Below are 26,633 nucleotides of genomic sequence, written 5' to 3'. Positions count from 1 at the left end.
AGGTACAACCGAGCGAGAATTTAGCAAATTTTCGAGCGAGAATTTAGCAAATTTTCAGATAAAGCTCGGCACAACATCGTGGGCCGAAGGGCCTGTTCTGTGCTGTACTGTTCTATGTTCTACTGTTCTATGTTCTATGTCAATGCACCTAACCAGCACGTCCTTAGACTGTGGGAGGAAACCGGAGCACTTGAAGGAAACCCACGCAGACACAGGGAGAACGTACAGACTCTGCACGAACCCAGGCCCCTGGCGCTGTGAGGCAGCAGTGTTAACCACTGTACCACCATGCCGCCTGGTGGGGGGCTTGACAGGGTAAATGCTGTGAGGATGCTTCCCCTTGTGGGACTGCCATTTAAGACGCAGATGAGGAGAAATTTCTTCTCAGAGAATTGGTAATCTTTGAAATTCTCTTCCACAGAAAGCCGTGGAGGTTGGGTCATTGAATATCTTCAGTGCCAACAAATCCTACCTGAGCTTCCAGATTGGAACTAAGATGCCAGTTCTGGGTTTGGAAGAGATCATTGCATACTGACCTGTTTAAAAAGTGTGGAACTTTTAAGGTTGCTAATTTTGATTGAAGTGGCCTGAGCCTCTTTTGCAGTTTTGCACTGCAGTTATCTAATCTCATTTCTTTGTCATCATGGGTTGGACTGAATCTCCCTGAAAGAAGACCAAGCAAATGCTTGGTGAACAAACTAATCGAGATTTACTAAGACACTTTATTTCACACTAAGAGGAAGCATTCAGAACAACCATTATAATTCGATTCAGTTAATTGAATAATTCTCAATTTATTGCCCCAATAACACCTACTTCCCAACAGTTGTCATTTCTATAACCCCTTTATGCCTCTGCTGGGCACTGGGATTTTATGATAATCAGAAGCAAAATTGAGCCAAAAGGTATTGAGAAGTGGGGTCCAAATTTCCAGTGCTGAGAGATCCTCCAATTAAATATTTGGGAGACTGAAGCCAATGCTTTTGGTCTCTGCCATAAATTCCGTTCCTTCACAACTGTGGGCTGAACCAGCCTGTTAATACCCTTTGGTTTTGTATTTCAATCTGAAATGAACTTCTCACTACATCTGCACCATCACTTCTCCCCACTGCCCTTTCGTCCTAAACACTCCTTAAGATCATGATTTGTCAGACATTTGGTCATCTGTCCAGATGTCTCTGTGGCTTGATGCCAATTTTTTTCTTGATGAAGCCCGCCAGAGTTTCTTTTACAAAGATATGTAGAAAGACCGGTAGTATTGAGGAAGCAGAGGGGGCTGCAGAAGGACTTGGACAGGTTAGGAGAGTGGGCAAAGAAGTGGCAGATGGAATACAGCGTGGAAAAGTGTGAGGTTGTGCACTTTGGAAGGAGGAATGGAAGCATAGACTATTTTCTAAATGGGAAAATGCTTAGAAAATCGAACACAAAGGGACTTCGGAGTCATTGTCAAGATTCTCTTAACGTGCAGGTTCAGTCAGCAGTTAGGAAGGCAAATGCAATGTTAGCATTCATGTCGAGAGGGTGAGAATACAAGAGCAGGGATGTACATCTGAGGCTGTATAAGGCTCTGGTCAGACCCCATTTGTAGTATTGTGAGCAGTTTTGGGCCCCATATCTAAGGAAGAATGTGCTGGCCTTGGAAAGGGTCCAGAGGAGGTTCACAAGAATGATCCCTGGAATGAAGTGCTCGTCGTATGAAGAACGGTTGAGGACTCTGGGTCTGTATTCGTTGGAGTTCAGAGGGATGAGTGGGGATCTTATTTAAATTTATAGGATACTGGGAGGCCTGGATAGAGTGGACATGGAGAGGATGTTTCCACTAGTAGGAAAAACTAGAACCAGAGGGCACAACCTCAGGCTAAAGGGACGATCCTTTAAAACAGAGATGATGAGGAATTTCTTCAGCCAGAAAGTGGTGAATCTGTGGAACTCTTTGCCACAGAAGGCTGTGGGAGGCCAGGTCATTGAGTGTCTTTAAGTCAGAGATAGATAGGTTCTTGATTGATAAGGGGATCAGGGGTTATGGGGAAAAGGCAGGAGAATGGGGATGTGAAAAATATCAGCCATGGTTGAATGGCGGAGCAGACTCAATGAGCTGAATGGTCTAATTCTGCTCCTATGTCTTATGGTCTTTTACTGTTTGAGGTGCTGGTTGTTGTAGTGTCTTTTATCACAAGGGAGGGACCCTGAGAGCAGCAGTAATAATCTGCTTTCTCCTCTTCCTCTAACATCTTGCAAGAACTCAATTTATAGAGCAGAATATAAGCTTCATGGCAACAATGGAAGAAGAAATTCTTTCACCTTCAGTTTTGCTTCTTCATAAAAGGGTTCAGGTCTTGCTGGAGAGGATTCGACTGATACTTGACTCAAGTAGACATTATTCATATAAGCCCAGGTGGTGAATATTTAATTGTAGCATGCATTAGTGTAACAACCAAGGCCAATTTTGTTCTCATTCATCTTTGCACAATGCGATTTAAGTGGGGAAAGGAGTGAATGAGTGATGGATGGATCTCTCTTTCCTTCCCACCCTACCCTGAGCCAAGGGTCAGTCTTCTTATGCAGTCTCCTGAGATCAAGAATGACTTGCTCCACACTCGAGTTTGATGGCTTCTGAGGTGGCTGTTAAGTCCAATGTGTGATCTGCAGACTTTGTCACTTGCAGGGCAGGTGGTGCTTAGAGGGTTGAGTGGATAAGTTGTTTAGAGGTTTGGTGTGCTTTCTTTGCCTCAACTTCACCTCTGCATGTTCTCGATGAAGTCTCTTGACGTCTTTGATGCCTTCCCAAATAAATCCTCTCGTTTTGGTTTGTTGCAAGCCAGACTCGAGTGAGTCAGCGGGGATATTTCTGCTGTCACCCTGCCATGACCGAGTTTCGAATAGAGCAGTTGTTTTGGAAGTGCAGTGTCAAACATTTGCCATGCCGTGCTGCTTTTGAGTGATTAATGCCTCAGTGCTGGGTATGTTGGCTTGGAAAAGTCACTGCTGTTGGATCATCTTTCTTACCACCAGATTTGGAGGTTCTTGCAAAGGTACTGCTGGTAGCACTTCTCCCATTCTTTATGATTCCTGCTGTAAGTGGTCTAAGTTTCTGAAGCATATAGGCACTTTCTAGATCACTTTTAGCTGTTTCACCGTGACCTTGGTCTCAAGTTTGAAATCCTGATTCTTATACTGCTCCTCGGGCTGGCTGAGCTCGCATATTGTCGGTGATGAATTCTGTTGTCTGCATCTTCCTTCATCAAGAGGAGACTCCCAAGAAGTGGAAAGTGGTCCGCATTTTCGCAGATCTTGATTGATGGAGGAAGGTATTGTCCCGTGGGAGCTGGTAGGAGAGGACCTTAGCTTTCCAGGTGTTTAGTGAAAGGCCCATTGTCCCATATGCCTTGGAGAAGAAGTCGGCAATAACCTGGAACTCAGTTTCTGAGCTCGTGCACGAACATCATCTGCATATTGGAGCTTAATAACTGAAGGTGGAGTGGAGAACTCAACTGAGACTCTGCCTCCGACTTGAAGGCTCTTAACTCCATTCCCCAATGCCCCGTCTGGCTTGGTCTCGACACCACCCCACCATTTACAAGTTGAAAAACAGCAAAGTTTTTGGAGCAGATGGAATCCCACAGTTATTAGTTATTTCTGTGTCTGGCCCTGAAGTGAAAAAACTCAATTCACTTACAGCTGCACTTGCAAAATCCCAAATGTCTAGCCTTTGGCCCTCCGTTCACCATGACAGTCCTGCAGCAACTGATCATCCACACCCTTACCTCCGCCGATGCTGAGACCCTGTTAAAACCATTGCTTTCCCTCAAATCCAAGAGACACAGACTTGAATTCATATGGCGGACACCTGGTTTAGCCATTCACTGTATCTGCTGTACCATGTAAAGCATGATCAGCTTTTACACTCATCTGCCAGGATTGCTCACTACTACAGGCTTGGGAACACATGGAATAGCCCCACAACTACTTCCCTCTATTACAAGCTGTTGTCTTTAATCCCTCTCCTCTGTCTCCTCCACCCTCTCCTCCGATGATCTCATTGACTTCTTTGTTACTCTGATTTTGACCATCTGTTCAACAGGCTGTGCCACTTTCCTCATTTTGACTTGCCCGCCTGGCCTGGACTTCCTAAGTTTCCCCTCTGCCCTAGCCATGACACTATTTTCACAACTGCTGACTACCCCATGTTAGCAGATATTAAAGCTCATCACTCCTCTGGTATTGTCCATCTTCCCTTTTGAACGGTGGCACAGTGGTTAGCACTGCAGCCTCACTGTGCCAGGGAGCCGGGTTCAATTCTGGCCATGGGTCACTGTCTGTGTGGAGTTTGCACATTCTCCCTGTGTGTGCATGAGTTTCCTCCGGGTGCTCCGGTTTCCTCCCACATTCCAAAGATGTGTGGGTTAGGTTGATTGGCCATATTAAATTGCCCCTTAGTCTTAGGGGGACTAGCAGGGTACAAAGAACAGGCCCTTCGGCCCTCCAAGCCTGTGCCGCTCCTTGGTCCAACTAGACCAATCGTTTGTATCCCTCCATTCCCAGGCTGCTCATGTGACTATCCAGGTAAGTCTTAAACGATGTCAGCGTGTCTGCCTCCACCACCCTACTTGGCAGCGCATTCCAGGCCCCCACCACCCTCTGTGTAAAAAAACATCCTTCTAATATCTGATTTATACTTCGCCCCTCTCACCTTGAGCCCGTGACCCCTCGTGAACGTCACTTCTGATCTGGGAAAAAGCTTCCCACCGTTCACCCTATCTATTCCCTTCATAATCTTGTACACCTCTATTAGATCTCCCCTCATTCTCCGTCTTTCCAGGGAGAACAACCCCAGTTTACCCAATCTCTCCTCATAGCTAAGACCCTCCATACCAGGCAACATCCTGGTAAACCTTCTCTGCACTCTCTCTAACGCCTCCACGTCCTTCTGGTAGTGCAGCGACCAGAACTGGACGCAGTACTCCAAATGTGGCCTAACCAGCGTTCTATGCAGCTGCATCAGCAGACTCCAGCTTTTATACTCTATACCCTGTCCTATAAAGGCAAGCATACCATATGCCTTCTTCACCACCACCTCCACCTGTGTTGCCACCTTCAAGGATTTGTGGACTTGCACATCTAGGTCCCTCTGTGTTTCTATACTCTTGATGGCTCTGCCATTTATTGTATAACTCCTCCCTACATTATTTCTTCCAAAATGCATCACTTCGCATTTATCCGGATTAAACTCCATCTGCCACCTCTCCGCCCAATTTTCCAGCCTATCTATATCCTGCTGTATTGCCTGACAATGCTCTTCGCTATCTGCAAGTCCAGCCATCTTCGTGTCATCCGCAAACTTGCTGGTTACACCTTCTTCCAAATCATTTATATATATATCACAAATAGCAGAGGTCCCAGTACAGAGCCCTGCGGAACACCACTGGTCACAGACCTCCAGCCGGAAAAAGACCCTTCGACCACTACCCTCTGTCTCCTATGGCCAAGCCATAAATATGTGAGGCTACGGGGATAGGGGCTGAGTGGGATTATGGTCGGTGCAGACTCAATGGGCTGAATGGCCTCCTGCACTGTAGGGATTCTATGATGATGAATCTGATAAATCTTCCATCGCACCACTCAAAAAACAAAATCCCTGAATCCTCATTGTTGCAAACCACCTCCCCTGAACCTGGCACGGTGGCACAGTGATTAGCACTGCTGCCTCACAGTGCCACGGACCCGGGTTCAATTCCAGCCTCTGATCACTGTTTGTGCTGAGTCTGCATGTGCTCCCCGTGTCTGTGTGGGTTTCCTCCGGGTGCTCCGGTTTCCTCCCACAGTCCAAAGATGTGCGGGTTAGGTTGCTTTGGCCATGCTAAATTGCCCATTAGAGTTGGGGGGATTACCAGGGTAAATGCGTGGGGTTATGGGAATCGGGCCTGGGTGGGATTGTGGTCGGTGCAGACCCGATGGGGCGTATGGCCTCCTTCTGCACTGTAGGGATTCTATGATCTTCAATTTCCCTTTCCCTCCCAAGTCCTTGAATGGCATTTGCTTTCCAAATCCATGTTTATCGTTTCTGGAACTCAATGTTTGAATTCCTCAAATCAGGTTTAAGTCCGGCCACAGTATCAAAACATCAGTGACAAATGCGACTATGTGACTATGACAAAGGTAAACTCACCCTTCTCAATTTTCTATCCTTCTCGGCCTAGGGCAGCCTTTTCAACAGCTGACCACACTTATCCTCCAACAGCTTGCCACTGGTCAGCTCTGTGAAACTGCACATAGTATGTTGCATTCATATCTATCCAGTCGCAGGGAATCGCCTGGGGTGGCACAGTGGTTAGCACTGCTGCCTCACAGCTCCAGCGACCTGGGGTTCCATTCTTGGCTTGGATCACTGTCTGTGTGGAGTCTGCACGTTTTCCCCATGTCTGCGTGGGTTTCCTCCGGGTGCTCCGGTTTCCTCCTACAGTCCACAAAGATGTGCGGATTAGGTGCATTGGCCATGCTAAATTGCCCCTTAGTGTCCTGGTATGCGTAGGTTACAGGGATTAGTGAGATAAATATGCGGGGTTATGGGGTTACCGAGGATCTGTCCTTGCTCCCCTCTTTCAGCTGTACGTCATGCCCCTCAGCAACATCAGAAACAACAACAATGTCCCACATTGGCTGACCACACACAGCTCTACCTCACCACCAAATCTCTTGACCATGCCATTGTCTCGAAATTGTCAAGGCTACTTGCCTGATGGCCAACACTGGATGAGGAAAAAAATCCTCAAATTAAATATTGGTCCCTGCCACAAACCCAGTTATGCCACTGACTCTGCCTCCATTCCACCCCCCCCTCACTGGCAATTATCTGAATGAAACTTCTGCCACCTCCCCCTAATTCCACCTCTGTACCATTGACCAATTCCACCCTGCCTCAGTTTATGTGCTGAAACCTTCATTCTTGTCTTTGAGACCTCTAGACTCAACTATCCTTCCACACTTGAGTTTCTCATGTTCTTCATAAACTTGTGGAGATCCACAGCTCTGCTGCCCGTAATCTCATTTGGACCAGGTCCTTTTCATCAGTGGCACAGTGGTTGGCACCGCTGCCTTACTGTGTGTGTGGAGTTAGTACATCCTCCCCGTGTCTGCGTGGGTTTGCTCCAGGTGCTCTGGTTTCCTCTCTCAGTCCAAAGATGTGTGGGTTAGGTTGATTTGGCCATGCTAAATTGCCCCTTAGTGTCAGGGGGATTAGCAGGGTAAACATGAGGTTGCGGGAATAGGGCTTGGGTGAGATTGTGGTCAGTGTGGACTGATGGGCCGAATGGCCTCCTTCTGTACTGTAGGGATTCTATGATTCTACCCATTGCTCTTGGTTATGCAACGCCTCTATTTTAAAGCTTCTCATCCCTGACCTCGTCCTTCCATATCTCTGTTAAACCCCAGAGCTCTCAATCTTACTGTGCCATGCTCCTTCAATTCTGGCCCTTTGAGCATCTCTGATTTTTAATTGCTCGACTGTTGCAGCCATGCCTTTCAGCTGCTTACACCCCAAGCTCTGGAATTCCTTCCCTAAACCTCTCTGTACTTCTGATATCCTTTAACACGCCTTATAAACGACCTCTTAGTCCAAACATTTGGTCACCAGCCCTGGTATGTGTGGCTCTGTCAGTAATACTCCTGTCAAGTGCCTTGGATGATTTTCCTTTTCTGTGTTTAAGGTGCTATATAACTGCATCATTATATAGCTCAAGGTATGATTTTTGGAAGGAGATACCTGCTTGGGCATTTTCATATTAGCTGAAGGTTGTTTTTCCAGTCTTCATGAGCACAACATTCTGCTCGTGTGCGCTGGCATAAAAATCTATGAATTGCAGAGTAGGCATGCTAAGGTATTCCAGTCCAGCTCACAACCCCATCTGACGGGTCTGCAGTGGAAGCTATTTTTAGGCACCTGAATGCCACTTTTAGCTCGTAAAATATTCATCCGCATCTATGCTGGCAAACCATCAGTTCCAATAAACGTGACGGGGGCAAGATTTCTCTCTCCATTTTTTTATTGAAGTAGAACGATTTGACGAGATGCCAGTGGTGAAATGCGAGCCTTGATTTGCAGATCTTTGAGCGTAATCCATTCATGATTCCCTGCGCAACTGCTTACGCACCGCTCATTGTCGTCTTGTCCTTTGCGTTTGCTCTCCACACGTGAGGGAGGGGATGGAGCAGCGGAGAATGGCTTATTTTCCTCCCTTTATGTTTAAAAATCTTTTTTTTTTGGTGGGGAGGGGACAGTGGGGCTTATTGCTCAAATCACTTGTGTCGTTATTGTTCTTGGAAGGGTTCTTGACCCTCGCCTGGCTGATTTTAAGTTGCAAATTGGAGTCCCCAAGCTGTTTTTAATTCTCTCTTATTGGCTCCTCTTTATATTCAGTGTGCGGCAGCGCATGTCTTTGCCTGCGTTAGCGCACTCGCCGGGGGATTTCACTTGCTTTCTAAATCCGGCATCGAAAGCCTTGCTTTTGCCTGCTTCAGAGGAATCAATGGGGAGCTGCTATTTATAGCACCAGAGGGATTGAAATAGCAACTTCTCCTTTTCATGTAACAGATTCCCACCCCCACCGCCAGCACCATCACCTTCCCTCCCCACAGGAGAAGACGTGCTGCTGCAGCCCTCGTCAGTCAGACCTTTGCACTTGGCTGAGATGCAGCTGTCACGACTTGCAGTGGTATTAGCCTTTAATCAGTGGAGTGTTACTGCACTCAGGCATTCAGATAAAAGGGCACCAGCTCCTGCCCAGAATAGCTCAGCTCTCAGGCGTGGGCTTTGCAGTCACAATTCGGCGGGCGATGTCAAAAATTGTAAAAAAAAAACAGCTAAAAATATCCCAGGTGTACACTTTTCAAAAAAAATGTTTTTGCATTCATAGTGGAGCTATCGCATCAGAGCTAAAAATAGCACTGCTCCTGGCAGGTTGCAGAAGCAAATTTTTCCATTCATGCAAGAAGAGTAACTCCTGCTGCTGTCAAATTTTAACAATTCTTTGCACATCTCGTAGTTGAAATATTTTTAATTTAAGTTGGTAACTTGACAGGATTTTTTAAACTTTATAAAATACAGGCTGCAGCTGCTAGTTCTCGTTTCTTTTTCTAATTTTGTAGGATTTATGGGAAAAGATGGGGGAGTAGCATTTGGTGAATTGCTGTTCCAGAGGCTGGTACAGAGATGAGGGGCAGAATGGCCTCCTGTGCTCCAGATATTTTTACATATGAAGATACAAAATAGGAGCAGAAGTAGGCCAGTCGGCCCCTCGTTCGTGTCTGCTCCTCCATTCAATAAGACCTGGCTGATATGTTTGTGTTTTGAGTTCCACATTCCCATCTACCCTCGATAATCTTTGAATCTATCTACCCTGCCTTAAAAATATTCAATGACCCTGTCTCCACTGCCTTCGAAGACAGAGTTCTAAAGCTACACAATACTCTTGAGAAGAAAATTCTTCTTGTCTCTGTCCTAAAAGGGTGACTCCCAATTTTAAACAGTGCCCCCTAGTCCTGGACTCACCCACAAGAGGAAACATCTTCTCCACTTCCACCATGTCGAGACCATTCAGGATCTTATACACTTAAATCAAGTCACCCCTCACTCATCTGAACCCCAGTGGAAACCAGCCCAGTCTGCCCAACCTTTTCTCATAAGACAGCCTGCTCATTCCAGACATCAATCTGGTAAACCTCCTCTGAACTGCCTCCAATACGTTTACATCCTCCCTCGAATAAGGAGGCCAAAAACTGCACACAGTCTTGAACTGTGGTCTCACCAATGCCCTTTATAATTGAAGCATGTCATCCTTACTTTTGTGTTCAATTCTTTGCACAATGAAGGATATCATTCCATTAGGCTTCTTAAATCGAAGAATGATGTCCTCAACTGTTTGTGGTGATTTTATGGTAATGTAAATGTTTCACAGAATTGTAGAATTGTTACAGTGCAGAAGGCCATTTGGCCTATCGAGCCTGCACCAACAACCCAACCCAGGCCCTATTCCTGTAACTGCATGCATTTACCCTGTTAGCTCCCCTGACGCTGAGTCAGTTTAGCATAGCCAACCAGCCTAACCCCCACATCTTTGGAGTGAGAGGAAACTGGAGGAAACCCACTCAGGCACGGGGAGAATGTGCAAACTCCACACAGTGACCCGAGGCCGGAGTTGAACCTGGGTCCCTGGCACTGAGAGCAGCGCTAACCACTGTGCTACCGTGCCACCGTTTCCTTAAGAAATAAGGAAGAAAACAAAATAAAACAGAATTACACTTAAATACAGCAATGGCTTCACACAATACCAATGCTTCAAAACTATTCCAAACAATCTTAATTTAACTACATTGAGAACTAAACTTTTCCTTCTGTTCTGTATAGATTTTAAGATCTATAAAAATTCAGTAACTTGTTGTTGGTCCAGGCTTGATGGGCCGAATGGCCTCATTCTCCACTGTAGTGCCATTAATTCTCTTCAGGGTACCTTTTTCAGACCTGGCTTCATTCACACAGCTTGCTGGAAGTTTGACCAGCAATTCCTGCTGTCTGTTGTGATCTAATACAGCTCCCTTCATTGAGTATCTCCTTAAATACGTTATTTCCCTTTGATCTCTCCATTGTCTCACTGAGTTGCTTTAGAATTGCTGTCTCTCAAAATTGGCTAACTTCATCTCTTTATTTAGCTTTAGAATTTAAAAGAAAAGTAAACGCACTTTATCACCTGGTTGATTTACCATCCATGGCTATTTTCAGCACAGGGGCATACACTTTATTGTTTTTTTAATGTCAGTGTAGTCAGTTTATTTTCTCCCCATGTTTGTCAGGATTTGGCAAGCTCCTGTCATGGTTACGGATCCAATTTAGACTTTAGCGATTCTGTAGAAAATGTTTTCAACAAATTGTTTTGACCAAGTAGTTGCTTTCCTTTTGATTTATTATTGTCACATATATTAGGATACAATGAAAAGTTATTGTTTTTTGCGCACTTAATATATGGTAGGTCCATTCAAAAGTTTGATGGCAGCAGGGAAGAAACTGTTCTTGAGTCAGTTGGTATGTGTTGTCAGATTTTTATATCTTTCTCCTGACAGGAGGTGGAAGAGAGAATGTCCAGGGTGCGTGGGGTCCTTGATTATGCTGGCTGCTTTTCTGAGGCAGCAAGAAGTGTAGACTGAATCAATGGATGGGAGGCTGGTTTCCGTGATGGACTGGGCTGCATTCACAGCCCTTTGTAGTTGCTTGCAGTCTTGGTCAGAGCAGGAGCCACACCAAGCTGTGATACATCCGGAAAGGATGCTTTCTATGGTGAGAGTTGTAGCGGACTTGCTGAATTTCCTTAGCCTCCTGAGAAAGTTGATGGGCTTTCTTAACAAAAGCGTTGGCCTGGAGGGACCAGGACAGGTTGACGATTTGAACACCTGGAAACTTCCATTTTCTAGGTGTTCAGATCGCCAACAACCTGTCCTGGTCCCTCCAGGCCAACGCCATTTTCACATAATCACCATTGATGTAGACAGGGGCATGTCCTCCAGTATGTTTCCTGAAGTCGATGACTATTTCCTTTGTTTTTACTGACATTGAGGGAGGGATCGTCAGCACATCAGTTCACCAGATTCTCTATCTCTTTCCTGTACTCCGTCTCATCATTGTTTGAGATCCGACCCACGACGGTCGTGTCATCAGCAAACTTGAAAATGGAATTAGAGCTGAATTATTTCCTAAGTTTGGAGATTTCACTTGCAGCCAATTTTTAATTTTTTTTGCACTGACTTCTCACAAACATTTTTAGTTTGCATCTGATTGCCACGCGTCATGGCACTGATCCAGGCTACAGCATTCTCCTTTCTGTGCTAGTTAAAACAATTCATCTATCAGTACTACCTGATTATTGCAGTGGTTTTCAAAGCTTGCTTCAGCCTTTTGTTTTGAGTTTGCTCACTCTTTTGTGATCTGGCTAGGTTATAAGGTTGTATATTGTCTCATGCAAGAAGTCTTAGAAGCTTGTATGGTTTAGCAATAGTTGTTTATGCATATCACATGACTATATACATATACACAGGTAAGGTGCTACCTTCATGCTAACTTCTACCTGACTCACTACAGCACTTGAGGGAAGGCGATGACCTAGTGGTGTTATCGCTAGGCTATTAATCCAGAAACTCAACTCATGTTCTGGGGACCCGGGTTCGAATCCCGCCACAGCAGATGATGGAATTTGAATTCAATAAAAAATATCTGGAATTAAGAATCTACTGATGACCATGAAACCATTGTTGATTGTCAGAAAAAAACCCATCTGGTTCACTAATGTCCTTTAGGGAAGGAAATCTGCCATCCTTACCTGGTCTGGCCTACATATGATGCCAGAGCCACAGCAATGTGGTTGACTCTCAACTGCCCTCCAAGGGCAACTGGGGATGGGCAATAAGTGCTGGACAGTCAGTGATGCCCGTGCACCATGAATAAAAAAAAACTCAACGACTCCCATGTGACTTTCTACATGTAAGCAGTACTGTTTTACCAGTCCCATGTTCATGCTTATGATCCTGATCACTAATACAATAAGCATTCTGATTGCACGTAAGAAATGTGTTCCAGAACTTTAAGTTCCATCATGTTATACATGAAAAGTATTGTTTTAACTGTATTCTGGATGTGGGTGTCGCAGACACGACTACACTTGCTGATCATTCTGCATTGGCCTGAAGAAGTGGTAGTGTGTCCTCATTGCAGTGTGGTTATTTTTACAATCGAGGGACTTATTAAGCCACTTCAGACAGCATTAAGAGTCAGTGTGTAGTTTTGGACTAGAGTCACATTTAGGTGAGCCTGGGTTGAGATGGCAGATTTCTTTTCACCAAAGGAAATGGATGAACCAGTTTTTTCCCCCAGCAATATGGCAGCTAATTGATTGATTGTTTTTTCCCAGCAGAGGCTGATTCACAAATGACCTGTTCTCTTGAATTTTCACTCCTTGACTTGAGATTTTAAACTTGCAAATTTCAGTCTCATCCAATTCCATAACCACTACATTGTCAATACTTAAGATGTCTAATAACAATTTATGGTCTACAACTTATTTGCTCTATTGTCAGGCATCCAGAACCTGTAATCTGGCCTGATGACAACTCTTGAAGTGATGCATCATATCAGATCTATTTTTATTTTGCCCCATTCACCAAATTGGCCATGTCAATACTGGTTAATGGAATAATTATCCAAACAATTATTGGCTAAACAGACTCTTGCAATCAGACATTTCTGCTGTTTGCTGTTGTATCACTACAAGTTTGTTTATTAGTGTCACAAGTAGGCCTACACCCGGAGGAAACCCACGCAGACAAGGGGAGAATGTGCAAACTCCACACAGACAGTGATCCAAGCCGGGAATCGAACCTGGGTCCCTGGCGCTGTGAGGCAGCAATGCTAACCACTGTGCCGACCTTGTTCATGTTTCTACCAGCTTCCACAGTTGTTACAAGTTCAGATTCCTTCAGAAGAGGGCCTGCTGTTGATTTTCTTTTTAGCCGCTCTACAGTAGATGCCTCCTGTCTAGTTGCAATAACCCACGGTTAACATGGTGGCACAGTGGTTCGCACTGCTGCTTCACAGCGCCCCGGATCCGGGTTCAATTCCCGACTTGGGTCACTGTCTTTGTGGAGTTTGCATGTTCTCCTCATGTCTGCACGGGTTTCCTCCGGGTGCTCTGGTTTCCTCCCACAGTCTGAAAGATGTGCTGGTTAGGGGCATTGGCCATGCTAAATTTTCCCTCAGTGTACACGAACAGATACCAAAGTGTAGCGACTGGGGGATTTTCACAGTAACTTCATTGCAGTGTTAATGTAAGCCTACCTGTGACTAATAAATAAACTTTATATGATAAATAGACCATTTTGGTTTTCCTTTTGCCACTATAAATGCTACAAGCAAAACCTGACCATGAAAGTCCACCTGTTTTTTTGGTCGTTTCCAGAAGTTGGAAGGGTCAAACCTAATAGAATGAAATAGCACAGAAGGAGACTATTTGAGTCAGTGCCTGCCTGCCCTTTAGTAGATCTATCCAATTGGTCCACTGTTTCTTCATTGCCTTGCATTTTGTTTTCCCTTCAAGAATTTATCGAATTCCCTCTGAAAGTGGCTATTGAATCTGCTTCCATTACCCTGTCAGCACGTGCATTCCAGATCATAATTCATTGTTAAATGTATTTAGATTGACATAAGATATTGTAGGTGCGGTATTCTAGGTTACTAACTGTGTATGGAGCTAAGTTTTGTTCAAATTTAAAAAGGAGAGTGAAAAACTTTTTATTTGTAATATAATTTCTTATTAAAATGACATCTGCATTTGGATTTGGGAATCAAACATTTGTGATTTTAAAATCAGTAAGTTATACATCTATAATTCATAGTGGATTTTTTAAACGCTTAAAATTAACTTTTTTGTTTCAGTTGTTACAGGAGCGACTGATGGAATTGGCAAGGCTTATGCAAAGGAGGTATGTCAGAAAACAAATCATGCTTTCAATTAAAAATTTCTATCCTCTCTTCACACTGTTCGAGCTAAACTAAAATCTTCACTTTGATCATAGTGAAACTTAATTGGTAAAAATGTTCGTTCTATCCAACACACAGACTTGGAAAGAATATATATATATCCACATCGGTTATATTTCTGTTCAACCAGAAAGCATTTCGTATGAAGTACCAGAAAATGGACTGAAGCAAAGTTAGATATTTTAAGATGAAAGCAAATCACTGCAGATGCTGGAATCTGAAACCAAAAGAGGAAATAGATATTTTAAGCCTTTTTAAAACAAAAAATGCTATTTAAATTTGACACCTCTAATTTACTTTGATTATTCTTGACTCTTGAATTTTTCCTCTCTACACAATAGCTCGCCAAGCGTGGTATGAACATTGTCCTTATCAGCAGATCCCAAGAAAAACTGGATCAAGTTGCTGAGGAAATAAGTAAGTCATATCTTTTTCTCAAAGACTTTTATTCCAATGCAATGATTTCTTTTTTCTTCCTGCCTTCTTTGCAATAATATTCAGTCAGCAGGAGCAACAATGATATTGTCCAACTGCTTTTTTTTATGAGCCTGGATTTCGTCATTTGACTGTTATCATAGAGTTATAGAGGTTTGAAACATGGAAACAGGTCCTTTGGCCCAACTTGTCCGTGCCGCCCCTTTTTAATGACTAAGGTAGTCCCAATTATGCCCGCCTCTACTACCTCTGGCAGCTCGTTCCAGACACTCACTACCTTCTGTGTGGAAAAAATTGTCCCTCTGGACCCTTTTGTATCTCTCCCCTCTTACCTTAAACCTATGCCCTCTAGTTTTAGACTCCCCTACTTTTGGGAAAAGATATTGACTATCTAGCTGATCTATGCCCCTCATTATTGTATAGACCTCTAAGATCACTCAACCTCCAACGCTCCAGAGGAAAAAGATCCCAATCTATCCAGCCTCTCTTTATAACCGGTAGCATCCTGGTAAATCTTTTCTGCATTCTTTCTAGTTTAATAATATCCTTTCCATAATAGGGTGACCAGAACTGTACACAGTATTCCAAGTGTGGTCTTATCAATGTCTTGTACAACTTCAAGATGTCCCAACTCCTGTATTCCATGTTCTGACCAATGAAACCAAGCATGCCGAATGCCACCTTTACCACTCTGTCCACTTGTGACTTTACTTTCAAGGAGCTATGAACCTGTACCCCGAGATCTCTTTGTTCTGTAACTTTCCCCAATGCTCAACCGTTAACTGAGTAAGTCCTGCCCCTGGTCCGGATGGGATTTATCCAAGGATTCTCTGGGAGGCAAGAGAAGTGATTGCAGAGCCTCTGGCTCTGATCTTCAGGTCGTCGTTGGCCTCTGGTATAGTACCAGAAGATTGGAGGTTAGCGAATGTTGTCCCATTGTTTAAGAAGGGGAACAGAGACTTCCCCGGGAATTATAGACCGGTGAGTCTCACTTCTGTTGTCGGCAAGATGTTGGAAAAAATTATAAGGGATAGGATTTATAGTTATTTGGAGAGTAATGAATTGATAGGTGATAGTCAGCATGGTTTTGTGGCAGGTAGGTCGTGCCTTACTAACCTTATTGAGTTTTTTGAGAAAGTGACCAAGGAGGTGGATGGGGGCAAGGCAGTGGACGTGGTATATATGGATTTTAGTAAGGCGTTTGATAAGGTTCACCATGGTAGGCTTCTGCAGAAAATGCAGATGTATGGGATTGGGGGTGATCTAGGAAATTGGATCAGGAATTGGCTAGCGGATAGGAAACAGAGGGTGGTGGTTGATAGTAAATATTCATCATGGAGTGCGGTTACAAGTGGTGTACCTCAGGGATCTGTTTTGGGGCCACTGCTGTTTGTAATATTTATTAATGATCTGGATGAGGGTATAGTTGGGTGGATTAGCAAATTTGCTGATGACACCAAAGTCGGTGGTGTGGTAGACAGTGAGGAAGGGTGTCGTAGTTTGCAGGAAGACTTAGACAGGTTGCAAAGTTGGGCCGAGAGGTGGCGGATGGAGTTTAATGCGGAGAAGTGTGAGGTAATTCACTTTGGTAGGAATAACAGATGTGTTGAGTATAGGGCTAACGGGAGGACTTTGAATAGTGTGGAGGAGCAGAGGGATCTAGGTGTATGTGTGCATAGATCCCTGAAAGTTGGGAATCAAGTAGATAAGGTTGTTAAGAAGGCATATGGTGTCTTGGCGTTTATTGGTAGGGGGATTGAATTTAGGAGTCGTAGCGTTATGTTGCAACTGTACACAACTCTGGTGCGGCCGCACTTGGAGTACTGTGTGCAGTTCTGGTCCCCACATTACAGGAAGGATGTGGAGGCTTTGGAGAGGGTGCAGAGGAGGTTTACCAGGATGTTGCCTGGTATGGAGGGGAGATCCTATGAGGAGAGGCTGAGGGATTTGGGATTGTTTTCGCTGGAAAGGCGGCGGCTAAGAGGGGATCTTATTGAAATATATAAGATGATTAGAGGTTTAGATAGGGTGGATAGTGATAGCCTTTTTCCTCTGATGGAGAGATCCAGCACGAGGGGGCATGGCTTTAAATTGAGGGGGGGTAGTTATAGAACCGATGTCAGGGGTAGGTTCTTTACCCAGAGGGTGGTGAGGGATTGGAATGCCCTGCCAGCATCAGTAGTAAATGCGCCTAGTTTGGGGGCGTTTAAGAGATCCGTAGATAGGTTCATGGACGAAAAGAAATTGGTTTAGTTTGGAGGGTCACAGTTTTTTTTTTTTTTTAACTGGTCGGTGCAACATCGTGGGCCGAAGGGCCTGTTCTGCGCTGTAATGTTCTATGTTCTATGGTTGGATCTACCAAAATGCATCACTTTGCATTTATCTAAATTAAACTCCATCTGCCATTCGTCAGCCCATTGGCCCAACTGATCAAGATCCTGTTGCTGTCCGAGATAACCTTCTTCACTGTCCACTATGCCACCAATCTTGGTGTCATCTGCAAACTTACTAACCATGCCTATTAAATTCTCATCCAAATCATTAATATAAATGACAAATAACAGTGGACCCAGCACCGATCCCTGAGGCACACCGCTGGTCACAGGCCTCCAGTTTGAAAAACAACCTGGTAGGTGTCAGAGTCCAACCTACTACTATTGCTGCCGAACGTCCATGTGGCACACTTTCAGCAGAGACGTGTTGGAATAAGTTCAGGTCCTATTCTGATAAATCAAAAGGAAATGGTATTCTGAGCAATCAGAAAGAGCATCTGAATGTTTCTCTATGGGCAAGTGTGGGAGGCTGACCTGTGACTCTGTTTGGGGAATGAAGGAAGTTAGCACTGGCTAAATATGTATTTAATGACACTGGCGCTTTGCTTAGATTGAAGTGAGTTTGAGGGCCGGTTCCAAGTCAACCTGGAACCTTCAGTTCCAATTTCAGTTTGGAATTGAAAGGCTTGGCCAGAAGCTCACTAGTACTCATGAATACGTTGATTTGAAATTTAAATGATAGTAAGTTTTATATTTGAAAATCTTAGCTAAATCCTCAAGTTAGCTTTGAAAATCACTCATTTTGAGATTCACAACTGACAATCAGAAGGAAAGGTTTGTATTTTATTGGTGGGACTTAAGTCCAGGTATTTCACTATATAGGTAATGTTTTGTAGTCAGGTTGGTTAAGTATGTTATATCTATGTACTATTCTACAAAACATCCCCACTGATTCATGGGAAGCCCTGGCTTGTGACCAACCGAAGTGGAGAAGGCGCTGAAGTGACTTTTTGTCGGGAATGAGGGAAGTCAAGACATTGGAGGGAGTGCACAAAACTCAAATCAAACCATCGACCCAATCCTTCAAGCCTTGTGTTTGGAAGAGCATGCATTGGACTTACCAGCCATCTCCGAACTCACCGAGCCAGAATGAAAGAATGTCATCCTTCACCCCGAAGAACTGTCTGAGAAGGAGATTCTACCAAACCCCAAAAAAAGAAAAATCCAGCCCAATTTCCTAGACAACATTGAAGGCAGTGACAAGCAAGTAATAGCTGAATTTTGCTTCAGACGAGTTTATAACCTGGTACAAACGAGGGTAGTTGATGTTCGGTCAACTCAGCCTGAGTACATCACTGCAGGAGTTCCTGACAACAGAAAACCAAGTTATTTTCAATTGTTCCATCAGTAGCCTTTCCTCACCTTTATGAAAATGAGGCAGCCCATTCCTACATGCAGCATGACCTGGGCAATATCCAGATTTGGGCTGATGAGAAGCAACATTTATAATTCACAAGTGTCAGGCAGTAATTATAGAATCATAGAGGCCTGGATGATCTTATTAAAATCAGCCCCACCACCCCCCTCCAAGTTTAGCCCCATCCTTGCCCTATTCCATAAAGATCTTGAATCTAATGGAGTTATGATCGCTGTCTGCAAAATGCTCCCCCATTGATTCTTCAACCACTTGCCTGGCTTTGTTACCTAACACTAAGTCCAGGACCACCCCCTCTCTTGTAGGACCTTCTCCGTACTGGCTTAAAAAGTTCTCCTGAAGACATTTTAAGAATTCCGCTCTCGCTAAACTTTGCACACCACTTACTTCCAACAAGAGAGGATAGCCACTTCCAAGTTACATGATTGCTACCAAAATCCAGGTCCTATGGGGTTACTACTGATCAGAAACTGAATCATTTAAGTGCTGTGATGGCTGAGTTGCTTACCTCCTGATTCCCGAGGCCTCTGTGCCACCTAGAAAGCACAAATCAAGAGCCTGATGGAACTAGCCTGGATTGAAACTGCTCCAACAATATTGGAGAAGCTTGACACCATCCAGGTCAAAGTTTGCTTGATCTTCATCCCATCCAGCAACATAAACAGCCACTCCCTCAAGAATCAACATTCTGTAACTGGATGAAAGCAAATCACTGCGAGTGCTAGAATCTCAAACCAAAACAGAAAATGCCGGAATATCTCAGCAGGTCTAACGGCATCTGTGGAGAGAGAACAGAGCTAACGTTTCAAGTCTGGATGACTGCCTCTTTGTCCTCTTATGACTGGAAGTGTGTACTAACAGGATTAACTGCAGCAATTTGCTGGTTTCTTAGGCAGCAATTCCTGAACTTAAGACTTTTATTATTGAGATGAATAAAAGCTGGAGATGCATTGGAATACAACCATACTTGGACACACCTCACTGTTGATTCATTATTGTTGGGCCATAATTCTCAAACTCCCTACCTAATGGTACTATTGATATAACTTCACTGCGTGGACTACAGTCATGCAGAAGGCCCAAATTACCTGTCCACAGACAGACAAGGACAGTCAATAATTGTCAGTAATGTTAACATCCAGAGAATGATTTGTATTAAGTTCTGTTACACAATATTAATGTTTTGATGTTTGAATGGAAGTCCTTGCCTATCCTGATCAGTTTCAAGCCGTGTCCTGTTTGACTTCTATCTGTGGAAATGCCGGCATTGGACTGGAGTAAACACAGTAAGAGTTTCAACAACACCAGGTTAAAGTCCAACAGGCTTATTTGGTAGCAAATACCATTAGCTTTCGGAGCGCTGCTCCTTTGTCAGATGGAGTGGAAATCTGCTCTCAAACAGGGCACAGAGACACAAAATCAAGTTACAGAATACTGATTGGAATGCGAATCTCTACAACCAACCAGGTCTTAAAGATACAGACAATGTGAGTGGAGGGAGCATTAAGCACAGGTTAAAGAGATGTGTATTGTCTCCAGACAGGACAGCCAGTGAGATTCTGGGTTTATGTCACACTATCAGTAACCCCCACAGCTTGCCTTCTGGACTTGCAGAATCTCACTGGCTGTCCTGTCTGGAGACAATACACATCTCTTTAACCTGTGCTTAATGCTCCCTCCACTCACATTGTCTGTATCTTTAAGACCTGGTTGGTTGTCGATATTCGCATTCTAATCAGTATTCTGTAACTTGGTTTTGTGTCTCTGTGCCCTGTTTGAGAGCAGATTTCCACTCCATCTGACGAAGGAGCAGCGCTCCGAAAACTAATGGTATTTGCTACAAAATAAACCTGTTGGACTTAAACCTGGTGTTGTTAAAACTCTTACTGACTTCTATCTGCCAAATTATGGGTGAGCTTTGACATTGCTACAATGATTGACATGGAAAATATTTACATAGGGACAATTGAATGCATCTTATCCAGTACTACCTGTATCTCATTTAGAGTATGAAAAATAATTGCCATGGTGGAAGCGGAAGCACTGTTAATAAGGATTTTTTACACACACAAATGTAATCTGTGTACCACACTGAAAGAAAGTTACATCGTTTGTCTATGTACAATCTGAATAAGTATTTCATTGAGAGTTGGTTGACGCTAAAATGCATAATCCTGTTTGGCCTGGCATGAGGTAATACCCTTGTGAATGGGGTATTTAAACATCGTCATGATCTGTCTTGCTTCAGCTTTTGAATCTGCTCTAGTATTTGAGCTAACCGTTCTCATGCTTGTGTTAATGAGTTGCTTTTAATGTGTGACAATCATGTGCTATTAATGTATTTTATGTTTAAGGGGGAACAACTTTAAACAGCAGTGTTTTTCTACAGTTTGTCTGGGAAGGAATGCAGCAGATGCTGAGAAAACAGGTTAATTACTTCAGCAATTTGTGTTTATTTAGCAGAAGGCTTAATGGGGCGTTTGTTTTATTTTAACTAAGGTAAGTTAGGTGTACAGGGCGAGAGTCATGTGGTACCAGGTTAATGGGAGGAGGTAGGCTTGCAGCAGATAATCGGTTTCATTTTCACTTTAAACAAAGGGCAGTTGCTGAATGGAGCTGGTTAAACCATAAGTCTGGACTCTCCCTCTTTCTGAAAAGACCTCTCTAAATGCTGCAAGGCTATTAAAGATTAAAACAAGAATGCCTGGGCTTTGCTAACTGTTTAACATATGTTTTAAGTCTATAAGAGAGATATTGCTTAATTAATTGTAATGTTTATTAGTCACAAGTAAGGCTTGTCTTAGCATTGCAATGTAGTTACTGTGAAATAATTGGAACTGATACACTGATAAGTTAGAACTTGGAATTGTTTCCTTTCATTTTAACTATTGTTCAACTGTTAAAGGTTAAGCTAATTCATTTGCTATGGTCGAACTGTGTTGTTAAATAAAGTTTGTTTTGATAAAATCTCCCTAGTTTGTCACTAGAATCATGCCTGGAGCAAAGCATCCTATCCCCACATCTCTGCCAAAATAGAGAAATTGTTGGGGTCTAGTCTAGCTGCATAATATGCCTTAGAGTTCTGATCTGGCACCCTAATGAACCCAAAGATAAGCCCCGTTCTAACTATTCCCAGTGCCCTGCAAATTTTACATAGGTGCTACTGTTCAAGGTCCACAGTATGATTTTTGTCATGTTGCAAGCTGGATAGTATCTGCAAAAAAAAGTGTTGTATGTGCATCAATAGATTAAAGTGGTTTCTCTCTGACTTTTTTGTGTACCATGTTCATTTTGTTTCTCAAAGCTTGCATTTATAAAACTTGCAGGCCTTCTTTACCAAATGGTCTACAAAGGACTCCGATAGGAGGTGAAGGTGTAACTCTTAAAATCCTAAAAGTAGCAACAATCATATTAACTGACCTCTATTCCAAGTGTGATCATGGCAAACGTGGTGATCATTCATCATCAGCCAATCTCTCCATTCTTTCAGTTGTACTGGTTACATAGAACATAGAACATAGAAAGCCACAGCACAAACAGGCCCTTCGGCCCACAAGTTGCGCTGATCATATCCCTACCTCTAGGCCTATCTATAGCCCTCAATCCCATTAAATCCCATGTACTCATCCAGAAGTCTCTTAAAAGACCCCAACGAGTTTGCCTCCACTACCACCGACGTCAGCCGATTCCACTCACCCACCACCCTCTGAGTGAAAAACCTACCCCTGACATCTCCTCTGTACCTACCCCCCAGCACCTTAAACCTGTGTCCTCTCGTAGCAACCATTTCAGCCCTTGGAAATAGCCTCTGAGAGTCTACCCTATCCAGACCTCTCAACATCTTGTAAACCTCTATCAGGTCACCTCTCATCCTTCGTCTCTCCAGGGAGAAGAGACCAAGCTCCCTCAACCTATCCTCATAAGGCATGCCCCCCTCATAAGGCATGCCCCTTTATATATTTTACCTTTATATATTTTACAATAGCTGCAATATCTTTGTTCTGTGACCAAAATTGTACATAGATCTAAGTGTGGTGATACCAAAGATTTATAAAATGGCAGGGTTCATTTTCTTTTGGTTCATGATTGACCTTTTTTAATACATCCCAACACTTGATTTTCTCAATGTGCTTGTTTTAAATTACTGTCAGGCCATAAATCTTTCATTTTCCATACATGTTCTTTTCTTTCCATTTGAGTGATGGTCTCTTCTTGGATTTTTGGTTTCCATACAAAATATGTTTAAGTTTCTCTTTGAATTTAATTTGGCACCAATGTTCAAGTATTCCTAAATCCTCCTTTGCTTATCTTTTTTAGGTTTGCAATTTATCAGCTTCATTAGCTTTGTAATATTTGCAAGTTTAACAACTGTTTGTGACACTCACTCCAGATTATTTCATGAGGAAAATGCTAAACAATATATTATAGAACCTATATTGTTTTAAAATTTATTTAAGTGTCACAAGTAGGCTTACATTAACACTGCAATGAAGTTACTGTGAAAATCCCCTAGTCGCCACACTCCGGCACCTGTTCAGGTACACTGAGGGAGAATTTAGCATGCCCAATGTACCTAACCAGCACATCTTTCGGACTGTGGGAGGAAACGGGAGCACCCGGTTGAAACCCATGTAGACATGGGGAAAACGTGCAGACTCCAGTGATCCAAGCCAGAAATCAAACCTTGGTTCCTGGTGCTGTGAGGCAGCAGTGCTAACCACTGTGCCACCATGCCACCCCAGACTTTATGAAGGTGGCATTTTCCACTGCACGGTTTCTGTGAAGTTTGTGTTGTATGATCAAGCTTGAATAGTAACCAATTACAATGTTCTCTGCTTCCCAGTTATTTGACATGTCAGCTTTAATTTCTGTTTGGTAAAGATATTTCTGCCACCACCAATCGCACAAGTATACTGAAAAAGTGATTAAAGATGGTTAAGTCATAGTTTTAATTTTGAGATTTCCATTTATTGTATTTAGAAATATTTAGCAGAAAATGTTAATTCTTGTTTTTTTCAAATGCGCCCTTAAGCAGGTTCATTACACTTTTCCAATTAATTTGGAATATTCAGAGTCTGTTGTTAAAGGAGAGTAACATTTTATTATAGCTTACCACATTCTTAGTTATTTCAAAGTGCTGCGCAACCAATGAACCATTTATATTGAAGTGCGTTCATTGTCTTGTAGGCAAACGAGGCCAATTTGCACACAGTCATAAGAGCAGCAAGTGGACTCTGAGCCCAGCGCTCATTCCTCATAACCGCCTCTGCTGCCAGCCAGCAGCTTGTTGACAGGGTAGCGGCTCAGACCCAGTAACTCCCCTGTCACATCCCTGCTTCCTTGGGGAAAAATTATTTTCATTTAGGACAGTGGTTTTTGGGAACACATCAGGGGGCTTGATAAACAGGGGAGAGCTGGATGTCTTTCAGGTTTCTGTTTCAACTGAATTGAGATTGTAAAGGTGCTTGCACATTTCCAAGATTTGTTTGTTTCTGTTTGGGGGCATAGGTATGTTACCCATGTGCACTGTTCCTTTACCTCATGATCCTTTACCTCCTGTTCCTTTTACACAGCTGTTGCAGGACTCCATAAATGTACGGACTCCACAATTCAATACAATGACCCAGAGCACAAGCAGTCAAGACTGACTCATTGCATTTACTTTGCTGGAACAAGCACATTTAACCAGATGGTAGATTCATAGGTCCATGAATATGATGAAATCAGTGCTTCCGTTCATGGTTCTCCAGTTTCATGCTTTATTAACTAGAGCCAGTGCTAGACATCTATGTGATTGCTCTTTGATTCCACACCTATAATGTAATAGGGCCTTAACAGAATGGCTTTTATTATCTTCCACTGGTATCCAACATCAACTGAGTACCCACTACTGCTGAACCTAATTCCCACCAGGTCAGTTCACTGATAATATGGCGAATAATCAGGACTGCAGCTTGCTCTTTTGGCTCAAATGTGTTATGTTGTAGACTATTTTTAGATTCCGATTTTCAGTGACCAGTTTCCATGGTCTGGAGTGGGGTTTAAAATAGCTGATGTGACCTAGTAATTTATTCTGAAATCAAGGCAATCCTTGGGTTTCTATTGCTGATTAATAACATCTTAAACTGAAGTTTCTGACGGTGAAAATCTGTTTTCAGTTATACATCAAAATATTATGTTTTGAAAGCTATTTATAACTAATCACAACATGTACCAGGACACCCAGATCCTCCTCTACCATAAAGCTCTGCAATCTCTCCATTCAAATGGTATGCTGCCTTTCTACTCTTCCTGTCCAAGTGGACAACTTCAGTTTTACCCATATTATACTGTATCTGCCAAATTTCTGCTCGCTTGATCGATCTATTTCCGCTTTGTGGACTCCTTGCCTCCTCTTGCCAACTTAGTTGGTGTCATCAGCGAATGTAGCTATCATACACTAGGCTGCCTCATCCAAGTCATGGATATAGATTGTATATAGTAGAGGCCTAGCACTGATCCATGTGGCAAAAAACCCATTTATCCTTCCTTTCTGCTTCCTGTTAGCTAACCAGCCTTCTATCCAAGCTAATATGTTATCCCTAGACCATGAGCTCTTAGTTTGTGTCAGAACCTTTGACATGGTGCTTTATCAATGCCTTTTGGAAGTTTAAATACACTACATCTACAAGTTCCCCTTTATCCAAGAGAGACAGCAACATTGGTTGCATCTCCTGTGCTGATGTAATCTGTATATGAGACAGTTAGAATTAATGTCTTCTACAGGAATCAGAAGTCCCTCCTGCATATATTAACCAGCATGTCCAACTATTATAGAATGTTCATCTTGTTACAGAGAACATACATCCAGTTCCATGTCATCGAAAACAAACTATAGCCCAATGTGCAAAGATTTGAGTCCATCTCTAAAGATGTGCAGGACTCCTGAATAAAGAGAACTATCAATTTCTCTCACTACACTATTCCCCTTCTACTATTACATTCCTCCTTGCTGCCATCCCCATCTCCCATCACTTGAATGGTACCGTGATCTGTTGCTTATCTATTCTGCAACCCCCACACACATCCAAACATGCTGAGAGAACCTCAAGTTATTGTACAATTGCAAAGGTTGAGCCACCTGCCCTTTGGGGCCATTTTACTTGCCTCACTCACAGTCACACCCTCTTGTCCGTGACTACTGACCAAATCTGCAGATCCTATTCTAAGTGGTGTTACTGCTTCCTGCTGCAAAGCATTCAGGTAACTTTCCCCCTTCCTGATGTCCGTGTTTGCAGCTCAGCCTCCAGCTTAGTTACTCTGAGCCAAAGCTCTTTGAGCCGCACACACTTACTGCAGATGTATTTGCCCTGGATCATGCTGCCATCCAGTAGCTCCCGCATGCTGCAGCCTTGATGCATCACCTGTCCTGCCATCCTTAATGTGCTTGAATTAATTACTTTATTATATTATTCACTCACTCCAGTTCACACCCTCCTTCATTATATTATACAGTCTCCAAAGCCTGTGACTGTCTTATTCATTACATTAAGATTTAATGGCAATTACATTGTTAATTACCTGATGTGTATTTGTACACCTGTAAATGAGGATAGCTGGGACACTGGGAGGATTGGAGTAGTGTGGACTGTGATCTAAGTCAATAAACTCCTTCAAAGAAAGCAGCGGTGTCTTTATTTTAACTTCAACTATTATGGATCAAATCAATTTGATTTCACATCATTCCTAAAGTGCGGATGTCATTCTCCAGCTAAGGCTGATCTGGTGTCTTGTACAAGTTCACCATGACCTCCATGGTTCTATTGAAAATGTCTAGGATACTGTACTATTTTAAAATTGTGCTCTCAACCAATCCTGCCATCTTCAATGACTTATGCACTGATACAGCCAGGTCCCTCTGCCCCTGCACCTTCACGAC

General features: G+C 43.2%; 1 protein-coding gene across 1 annotated transcript in view; it reads left to right on the top strand.

The window, feature by feature from the left end:
• hsd17b12a (hydroxysteroid (17-beta) dehydrogenase 12a) overlaps positions 1–26,633 on the top strand; it is a 169,510-nt gene that overhangs the window by 37,798 nt on the left and 105,079 nt on the right. The window contains exons 2-3 of the mRNA XM_078221050.1: positions 14,468–14,514; positions 14,914–14,989. Of these exons, the coding sequence (XP_078077176.1) occupies positions 14,468–14,514; positions 14,914–14,989 (123 nt within the window). The remainder of the gene's footprint in view (positions 1–14,467; positions 14,515–14,913; positions 14,990–26,633) is intronic.

The sequence above is a fragment of the Mustelus asterias genome, chromosome 9 (assembly GCF_964213995.1).
Source record: "Mustelus asterias chromosome 9, sMusAst1.hap1.1, whole genome shotgun sequence".
In the NCBI taxonomy this organism is placed as follows: domain Eukaryota; kingdom Metazoa; phylum Chordata; class Chondrichthyes; order Carcharhiniformes; family Triakidae; genus Mustelus; species Mustelus asterias.
This window is presented reverse-complemented; position numbering and strand designations above follow the sequence as displayed.